At 43.5% G+C, this 10,424-nt stretch overlaps 1 protein-coding gene across 3 annotated transcripts in view; it reads left to right on the top strand.

Annotated features, from left to right (window-relative positions):
• Positions 1–72: 72 nt before the first annotated feature.
• Positions 73–10,424, top strand: part of RBBP5 (RB binding protein 5, histone lysine methyltransferase complex subunit) — a 39,530-nt gene continuing 29,178 nt past the window's right edge. Inside the window, exon 1 of one of the 3 annotated variants that reach the window (XM_025421120.3) lies at positions 73–441. In XM_025421120.3, coding sequence (XP_025276905.1) covers positions 423–441 — 19 coding nt within the window. In that variant the 5' untranslated portion in view covers positions 73–422. The remainder of the gene's footprint in view (positions 442–10,424) is intronic. The other 2 variants (XM_025421119.3, XM_025421121.3) reach the window with 2 other exon arrangements.

The raw sequence follows: 10,424 nt of genomic DNA, 5'->3' as shown, positions 1-10,424 counted from the left end.
CCGCCGGGACGTCGCCGCCAGGCGCACCGCACGGCGAGGCCTGGGAGCTAGTAGTCTAGCCACATGCCTGAAACTTCCGGCTCGCGTCCACGATTCGGGAGAACGCGGCCTCCGATGTTCGCCCCTTCTCCAGTACCAGGCGACGATTACGTTTTTGTGCCTTAGTCAGTGGCGTCCTCCAGCGGCTCCGCGCGAGTTTGTTCGCCTTTTTGATCAGGCATCTCTGCGGACGGCCCATCCGAAACGAACAAGGAAGGCGGGGGAAGAAAGCGGAAGCCGCGGGGTCCTGGAAGCCAGAAAGTGTCCGGAGCCTGCGCCGAGCTCTCGGCGGCGCCCCCCGCTCTTGCGCGCAGGTCTCGGGAGCAGGCGGGGGAGAAGGCGTCGTTCCTGGAGCGGAGACCCGGCGGCCGGAGTCCTCAGGGATGAACCTCGAGTTGCTGGGTGAGGAGCGCTGCGCTTGGTGCGGGAGGCGAGGGCACCCGGGCGGGCGGGCGGGCGGGCCCGAGGCTGCACCCGTAGGGCCCCCGCCGGGCTGCGGGTCACTGGGCGCTGCTGTTAGGGAGCAGCAGCGGGGGGACGAGCCTGGCCGCTGCCGGAGCTGCATGCATGGTTCCCCGGCGCCGCTTCCAGACCAGTTGTGGGGCGGGGGGGACCGACACTTTGTGACCTGGATTTGATTAAAGGTGCTCAAGTCCCCCAGAGCAGCGGGATGGAGGAATCTGAGGATGCGAGGCTTGAGGTGAAGCTCTGCAGGCTTGGCAGGGGCTTGGGGACCTGAAAAGCTTGGATCGTTCTGTAGAAACACGGGATGTCTAAGGAGGGGAACGTGCGGATGTGAGCTGAAATTCCTCCTTGGGCGGATGAAAAAGGTCTCCGTGGGCAGGGACGGGGAGGCGCTAAGCGAGTTAATGGCATCGTTGACGCTGGTACCTAATCCAGGTACCTCGAGCTCCTGTTTAAGCTCCTTAACCACCAGGGACGGCGTGTAAGACACTGGAAACTGAGTCATTTCCTCCCTCTTACCCAAGTTGTTAAAAACAAAACAAAACAAAGAAACTGTAGATCCCTTCTTTTAGGTTTTCATTAGGTGTTGATCAGGATAGCCTAGGGAATGGCTGAGGTTTTCCAGAATTCCTAAATGACTTGCTGTAAAGTTTCCTCTAAAAACAAACAACCACGAACAACAACAACAACAACAACAGCAAAAAACTCAGAAGCCGTGCTGAGGGATCCCTGGGGGGCGCAGCGGTTGGGCGCCTGCCTTCAGCCCAGGGCATAATCCTGGAGACCCGGGATCGAGCCCCAAGTCAGGCTCCCGTGCATGGAGCCTGCTTCTCCCTCTGCCTGCGTCTCTGCCCCTCTCTCTCTCTCTCTGTGACTATCATAAATAAAATTTTTAAAAAAATTTAAAAAAATTAAAAAAAAAAAAAGAAGTCGTGCTGAATGTTTAAAGGGTTTCGAAGATTTTGAAGAAATGGTCCTTAACTGTAAGGAGCTTTCTGTTAAGCAAGGAGGTTAAGGTGGTTATCTAAACAGTCCTACTATATTGCAGAACATAGGCCTTTAAGGGTCATGACCAAATGCTAAGAACCTTGAGAAGGGGGAGTGGAATGTCTTTGAGGTGGGGGAGGAAGGATAACCAGGAACAACAACAACAACAACAACAAAAACCTATGGAGGAGTTGAAGTTTTGAGTGGGCGTTGAGGATTGGTGAAAAAGAGATGGACGCGTGAAGATACCAGGAGAAAGAGGCTTATTAGGAATATTTGAGCTGAGACGTCAGTGAGAAAGAATGTTCCCGCTTGGCCAGGTTGTGGGTACTGAGTAAAGAGAAGGCCAAGAGATGAGGTTGCTGCCATCTGTTCTGTGGAGGCTCTTGAATGCCCAGCTGAAAAGTTTGTGCTTTTTTTTAAGGAAGGTAGGGCAGATCCAGTGAAGGGTTTTGACCTGGTGAGTGACTTCATCACAGCTCTGGTTTTAAGATTTATCCGCCAGCAGCATGTTGTTGAGTCTTGGGTGGTGTGAGACCACTTTGGAGGGCTAGAGTAAATGAGTGATAGAGAAGGCCCGAGCTAGGAAATGGAACGAAGAGGCACCGAGGAGGTAAGAGTTGAGACAGAATTTGAGAATTGGTTGCATGTGGTGGGGGTGGGGAGGAACAGCGAAATGAAAAGGATGGGAGCCAATGGTGATATTACTGGTGACCATTTAAGGAGATTGGTCAGAGACCGCTTTGGACATGTTGAGTGTGGATCTGGGATTCAGGGGATAGCTTTAGATTTGTGAGAGTGATGGGTACTTTTCCTGCAGGTGGGCTTGTTGAAACATTGCTGAGTGGATGACAAGGCCAAGGGAGAGAGTGGGTGGGGCAGAAAGGGAAGACTGCTGAGGGCAGAATCTTGGACAGTTAGTTACGTATATTTAGGGGTTAAGAGGAGGAATAAATGATAATAAATTTTTTAAATTTTTTTTTAATTCATTTATGATAGTCACAGTGAGAGAGAGAGAGGCAGAGACATAGGCAGAGGGAGAAGCAGGCTCCATGCACCGGGAGCCCGACGTGGGATTCGATCCCGGGTCTCCAGGATCGCGCCCTGGGCCAAAGGCAGGCGCCAAACCGCTGCGCCACCCAGGGATCCCATGATAATAAATTAAGAGTTACATAGTACTTATGAGCTAGGCATATTTTTGAAAGGTTCCATTTATTTACCTACATAGAAGTGGAGGAGGATACACGACGTGCTCTCAGAAGCCAGTTGTAGAGCACTGGAGGCTGAGAACTGACAAAGGGCTGCTCTGTATAGTCCTTAGGCAGCTTGGCACCCCCCTTGGTGACTTGAGCGGAAGCTAGAGGCAGAGTGGAGGCCAAAGGTCCACCCTTCAGGATGGAGGAAAGGTGATAGGCTAGTACATTGAAAGAAATAGTTATGGGAAAGGTTTTTCTTGAATGACACAGAAGATTCTTGAGGGTGAAACTTACTAATACTTATCATTGGAAAGTTAGACAACTTATATATATATTTAAAGATATTATTTATTTGAGAGCGCGCGCAAGCGTGTGTGCCCCTGTGAGTGGGGGAGGAGCAGAGGGAGGAAGAACACACAGACTACACTGAGTATGGAGCCTGACTTGGGGGCTTGATCCCTCCATCCTGAGATCATGACCTGAACCAAAATCAAGAGTCAGATGCTTTTTTTTTTTTTTTTAAGAGTTTATTTATTTATTCATGAGAGAGACAGAGAGAGGCAGAGACACAGGCAGAGGGAGAAGCTGGCTCCTCACAGGGAGCCTGATGTGGGACTCCATCCTGGAACCGGGATCACGCCCTGAGCCAAAGGCAGAGGTTTAACCACTGAGCCCCCCAGGCATCCCAGATTTGAACTTATTTTATTTTTAAAGATTTTATTTATTTATTCATAGACACACAGAGAGAGGGGCAGAGACACAGACAGAGGGAGAAGCAGGCTCTATGCAGGGAGCCCGATGTGGGACTCCATCCCGGGTCTCCAGGATCACACCCCAGGCTGCAGGCGGCCCCAAACCGCTGAGCCACCGGGGCTGCCCAAGAGTCAGATACTTAACTGACTGAACCACCGAGGTGTGCCCCAGGAAAGTTAGACAATTTAAAAGAAGGCTGGACCCAGTAGATCTGCATTTCTATGGAAGTGACTGAGTTTTAAAGGAGAAGGTTAATTGCAGATAAAAAGCATGAAGGAACAGAAATGATGTGATTGTGGGAGCATGCCCAGGAAAGGATATCTGGCTGGATAAAGGAAAGGAATGATAATGTGTTCTTAATGTGAACACTCAAGATCCTAATCTTCTGCAGTCACCTTTAAGCCCTTGCTGTGTATCTGACAGTATGCATCTGAGATACAAAGTTAAGGAAGTTTTTCAAAACTATTTTTACTACAACTCACAGTAAGAAATCTTTTTTATTTTCCTTTTTCTTTAGAGAGGGAGAGAGACAGAAGGAGAGGGGAGGGAGGGGCAGAGAGAATCTTAGGCTCCTTTGCCCAGTGCTGAGCCCAGCCAAGATTGTAAAAATGAGTCCACTAGAAAGTGTTTGTAACACTGTGTGGAATGTGAAGAGTAAAAAAGTTTCCTGCTTCCTTGGATTGTGAGCCCAGCCCACAAGCTCACCATGAGATTGTGATCTGAACTGAAATCAGGAATTGGATGCTCAGCTGACTGAGCCACCCAAGTTGCCTAAGAAATCTATTTTCTTTCTTTTTAAAGATTTATTTATTTACTCAACGAGAGACACAGAGAGAGGGGCAGAGACACAGGCAAAGGGAGAGGCAGGCTTCTTGCAGGGAACCCGATGTGGGACTCCGTGGTCACGCTCTGAGCGCATGACCCCTGAGCCGAAAGCAGACAGTCAACTGCTGAGCCACCCAGGCATCCCAAGAAATCTATTTTCAATCACAACCCATCATATATACAAATATATATAACTAAGTTTTTCAAAATTATACTTAATCCCTGTTATGCTCAGTGTCCTCTGATGTCTTCTAATCTTTTAAAAAACTTGTGGCTCACTAAATTGATTTATCTATTTATGGTGGATTGGACCCTACTGTTTGAAAAACACCGAAATAAGATACAGCCTTTGCCCTGAATAAATACGTAGAACTAAGAGGAGTGAGGCATAAATAATTGTGTATAATACGGACCCATAATAAGTGAATACATTATGGGAGTTCAGCTGAAAGCAATTTATTCTGCATCATTGAGGTTGGCAGTAGAATTTAGGGATAATTTTACAGAGGAAGCGTCGTTTAACCCAGACAGTACAGTTAAAGTAGGGTTTTTCCAGAGGGTCAAGTCAGGGGAGGTACTTAGCAGTGCAGAGAATAGTTGGGACAAATGTTCTGAGGCATGACAGTGTGGTATGTTCAAGAAATGGTTAGTAGTCTACAGCTGGTGCTCAGGGTGGGTTATGTGAGGTTCTAAAGTAGGTGCTGATGGGAAGTTAGCCAAACATGCAGTGGAAAACACTGCTTGGGGCCAGAATGAAATCACTTTATAAAATTATACTTAGAAGTTTGGTATATTGTTGGGTGAGGAAGATTTTTAAGCAGTTAAGTGAGAGGTGACAGTCCGGTCTTAGAAAGTTGGCTGTGGCAGTTTTGTGAGGGAAGCGAGACCGGAGCCCAGGACCTGTAGTAATTATGATAGTGAAGGCATTGGATGAGGGTGGGATCTATCATCTGGACACCTGCAAGTTGCATTTCTCTAAAAGAAAAGCCACCGACTGTGTCCTCACTTGTTAGATTGAGGAAACAGAATGGAAACTGCTGCTGTGCACCTAACCATTACAACAGGGAAGAGTTGGTTGGAATCGAAAGTAACAGGGCCATTGGGGAAAAGATCTGTGCTGTGGTTTGAGAGCTTATGATGATCAGGTCTTCAAGGAGGTGGATGTTCAGCAGTGTAGAGAATAGACATTATTCCAGGTCATGAGAGCAGGAGGAAGAAGGCTAGAAAAGGCTTGGATGGCTGTGGGGGTGGGGCACAGTGTTTTAAGAACGGGGTCAGGAAAGCTAATGTAATGAAATATGTAATAAAGCCAAGATTGTAAAGATGAGTCCACTAGAAAGTGTTTGTAACACTATGTGGAATGTGAAGAGTAAAAAAGTTTCCTGCTTGATTGGACTGAATGGTGCAATACCAAATTTATTCATTTAGCACTCAGCAAATACCTTTTGTGGGCCTACGGTAGGCTTTATAGGCAAAGAGGCGGCGGGATGCTTGACTTCTAATTTTTCTTTTATCTTCTCTGAGAGAAGGGATGGTTTTTTTGGAACAAATAAAGTGAACACTGGTTGTTGCCAAGAAAACCCCTCAGTAGGTAGAGATTCTAGGTCACTTACTCCTTTTTATTTTATTTATTTTATTTTATTTTTATTTATTTATTATTTATTTATTTATTTATTTATTTATTTATTTATTTTCTTACTTCTTTTGATTGACTTATATTTCTTGGCCTTGAGATTCGGAGAGAGAAAGGAAGATGTACTGAAGGAAAACAGATGGACACATTTTGATTTTCAGTAAAGGGTGTGTGATGTTTTACAGATAACCTTGAGGTCAAATTCCAGCAAGATTCTGGAGGCTTTTTAGTGTAGTTATAGTTAAGAGTGTGGTATCTGGATCAGGTTCCAGTTTTGCCACTTTTTAACTGTGTGAGCAGTTCCCTCCTTGGGAAGTGACTTTGTAGCCTAACTTTGTTCATCTGTGAAATGGGTTGTAATAGTGTCACTGAGCCAATGGGTGTTTGCCCCTTGATGAGTTACAGATCCACCAGGTAGTTGGTGCACAAAGGAAACTTTATTTGCAGCAAGTAAGATCATGGGAAGTAACTTCCAAAGCTGTCTCTCTGAGAGAGTGTGAATGGATTCCTTCTGTTTAGGGTTAGGATGAATATTTAGTTGGGAGGCCTTGTCCTCACAGGTATAGGTGAGCTCCAGGCCACACATGCGCCTTAAGGAAACATGCTTTTATCCATATATTGTTATGTAAATGAGGTTTGTGCTCCTCTTTAGGCAGGAGATTTTAGTATTATAATGAGGTAAAGATATTAGGAGGTCCCTCTGAGGTCCCTGTGCACAAGCTGGAGTCCAGGGTTACGCTCAAACTGGTCCAGGTTGGGTGGTCTGGACCCTGTTGTTTGAGGGGTGGTTTCAGTATCCATTTGTCTGAGTGAAGAGATCAAAGGGGAAAGAAAAGAGCTTAAGGAAAAATGTGGGACAAAGGTTGGTGAGTACAAGCAGGTGGGCAGTAGAGATCAGGTCTTGGGGTCTAGCGGGTGACAGCAGTGGTCACTGAATAGTGAAGTGAGAGGACTGAATGAGAATTCTACAGAAAAGACCTTCGTACAGAGTCTGACACATAAACTCTCAGTAAGTAGCTAATCATAAATGCAGGTTTGCGCACTTCAGAGAAATGGTGAGCCCACTTGAGATTGAGTCTGGAAAGCTCATTGTGGTTCTTTCATTTCTTTTCAAAGAACAAATATAGCACGTATTTATCACAGCAGTGCAAACAGTTCACATGCATACAGATAAAAACTTTCTCCTGTTCCCCAAAAGGTACTGTCTAGAGTTTATCCTTTTTATTCCTTGCTCACGCAAACATTTAAACCGGTTTATTAGGGCTTTGTTTTTGCTTTTTTCCAGAAATAGAACCTTTTTATACACATTACTTGAAACTTGCTTTCTTCACTTAACACTATAGGATGCTATTCCTACACATTAGGAGATAATAGATGGTAGATTTTTTTTTTAATTTTTATTTATTTATGATAGTCACACACACACACACACACACAGAGAGAGAGAGAGAGAGAGGCAGAGACACAGGCAGAGGGAGAAGCAGGCTCCATGCACTGGGAGCCCGACGTGGGATTTGATCACGGGTCTCCAGGATCACGCCCTGGGCCAAAGGCAGGCGCCAAACCGCTGCGCCACCCAGGGATCCCTAGATGGTAGATTTTAATGCATTCATGTAGATACACATTCATTATATATAATTTTAACATTTTAAAATGTATATGCTTTTTTAAAAAAAGTGATCTTTTCTTCTTCTCCTCCCTTTTGTTGATAATCCCGCATATTTCCTCCCATATTTTTCTCTATGCTTATATATACTTGTGTGTGTATGTGTGTGCAGATCAAGTTTTCCCATCTCAGAATGTAGATTGTCTTTTCATTTGTTTAGATTTTATGGCCTTAGCTAAGATTTTATAGTTTTCTTCATACATGTCTTTTGTCCTCCTTATTAGCTTTTTCCTTAAATATTTTATATGTTTGTAGCCATTGTGAATGGAGTTTTTCCTTGTATTTCTATTTTTGGATACTAATTGCTAAAGTAATCCCTGCACCCAACATGTGGCTGGAACTCATGACACTGAGATCAAGAGTTGCACGCTCTCCTGACTGAGCCAGCCAGGAGCCGCTTTCCTATTTTCTTATTAATTTAAATAATTTTCTTATTAGAGCCTCTTGTGTTTTCTGGGTATTCAGTGATAGCAAAAGAGTAATTGGTTTATCTCCTTATATTCAGTGGTTAAACCAGCTATCATTTTATTATTCCATTGGCTGGAGCCACCAAGATGGTATTAACTAATATTTATTGGCTTATATATATTATATATGACATATATAAAGTCTTCCTCATTGCTTAATATTAAAACCATTAATTAATGGTTTTAATTGAAATGGTTTTAAAGGACAGCCCACGTGGCTCAGAGGTTTAGCGCCGCCTTCAGCCCAGGGTATGATCCTGGAGACCTGGGAGTCCCACATCTTGCTCCCTGCATGGAGCCTGCTTCTCCCTCTGCCTGTGTTTCTCTCTGCCTGTCTGTCTCTGTGTCTCTCATGAATAAATATATAAAATCTTAAAAAAAAAGTAATGGTTTTAATATTTCACCTTTTGGAATGATAATCGTGTTTTTGTTAGAATGTATCATTTATTGTAGTCTTCTGTTCCTTTTATTAGAAATGATTATGGAGTTTTAGTAAATGTGTTTTTAGCATCTGCTGATAGGATTGTGGCTGTTACAAACATTCTTGACTAAGGATGTACATTGTGCCATGAAGGTATGTTAGGAGTGCCCTTGCCATAACCATGTTCTTTGTTTTTTCTGCTATACTGTAATGCCTTCTTACATGGTACAATAACAAAATCCAGATGCTTTGTGTTTAGAAATTGGGTATAATTGTATATATTGTTAGAAGTTACTTTTCAGGGCAGCCCCGGTGGTGCAGCGGTTTGGCGCCGCCTGCAGCCCGGGGTGTGATCCTGGAGACCTGGGATCGAGTCCCACATCGGGCTTCCTGCATGGAGCTCGCTTCTCCCTCTGCCTGTGTTTCTGCCTCTCTCTCACTCTCTCTGAATGAATAAATAAATAAAAATCTAAAAAAAAAAAAGTTACTTTTCAAGTCTGTAGAATGTAAGGGTAAAATATCATGTACAGTTTATGTTAAGAAAATTCTTATTTTCTTTTTTGTGTTGTCTCTGATGTTTTGGTGTCAGTTATTTTGGCTTTGTAAGAAACTATATTTTTTTCTGCTCAGAATAGCTTGAATAACATAGTAATTGCTGCTTGAATCTCAAGGAGATTGAGTCTTAGGAGAAACTGCTCACAAAATCTTTATGGGCCTATTCCCTTCCCCCTCTTTTAATGGTTTGTCTTTAACAACCATTCAGTGTGTTTTTTACTGATAGATCCAGTCAAGGATTTTTCTTCTATAATCCATTTTGGAAATGTTGTTTTGCTATAGAAGTCACTCATGTTTTTTGTATCAGGTGTATCATGAAGTGAAATTTCTGACCAGGGTTTTATTTCTCTTTGGCATCCACATCTTTGGGTATCTTTTCTTTCCCCCTATATGGTTTTTAAAATCTCAGAAATCTAATTGTCACATAAAATGGTAGGTGGTAGCAAGATGGAGAATATAAATGATTTTGAACATTTTCTGAGGAAAGGGCCTTGTGGTTTTGTAATCCTGCTTGACGGCAATCTTGCTCAGGCCCTCCAACAAAACTGTTCTAGATTAGCCTAGTCTGTTTTTTTTTTTTTTTTTTTTAAGATTTTATTTATTTATTCATCACACAGACACACACACACACAGAGGCAGAGGGAGAAGCAGGCTCCATGCAGGGAGCCAGACGCGGGACTCGATCCTGGCCAGGATCACGCCCTGGGCAGAAAGCAGGTGCTAAACCGCTGAGCCACCCAGGCATGCCCTAATCTAGTCTTTTTTATATTTCACTTTCTCTTTATTCTCATTTAAGCACCTTATTGTAATTCTATTAACTAGCATGATTAACTCGCAAAAAAGAAAAGCCCATCATAAAAAACATAAATCAGAAATACAAGGGATAGTCTGTGTTGAGAGGTAGTCATACATTTAAATGGTCCATGGATTCTGGACTAGCTCAGAATCTTCTACGTGGCTTTACTTACCTCAACACAGCATATCACACTGTGCTCCTTTCCCAGTATTTTATATTTTCACATTGTGGTTTTTTGTTTGTTTTTTAAATTTTTGGATAAATGCTTTTTTTTTGTTTGTTCCTTAATCGTGTGAATATAGATCTGTCTTACTGATTTGGAAAGATGTATAAGCCAAATTACTGATAATACAAGTCACATTGTATGCGTAATGTGGCTTAGTGGTGTAGCGCCACCTTCAGCCCTGGGCGTGATCCTGGAGACCGGGATGGAGCCTGCTTCTCCCTCTGCCTGTCTGTCTGTCTCTCTAATAAATAAATAAAATCTTTAAAAAAATACAACTGTAAATATATGAATGCTTATATAAATACATGCTTCTATATTTGCTTATATAAATAGGCATATAGAAATATATGGAATATTTAACCTTGGTGAGTGGGTTGCACAGAGGAAACGATTTT

This window comes from Canis lupus, chromosome 38, assembly GCF_003254725.2.
Source record: "Canis lupus dingo isolate Sandy chromosome 38, ASM325472v2, whole genome shotgun sequence".
Classification (NCBI taxonomy): domain Eukaryota; kingdom Metazoa; phylum Chordata; class Mammalia; order Carnivora; family Canidae; genus Canis; species Canis lupus.
Note: the sequence above shows the minus strand (reverse complement) of the source record. Positions and strands in the feature narration are given on the sequence as shown.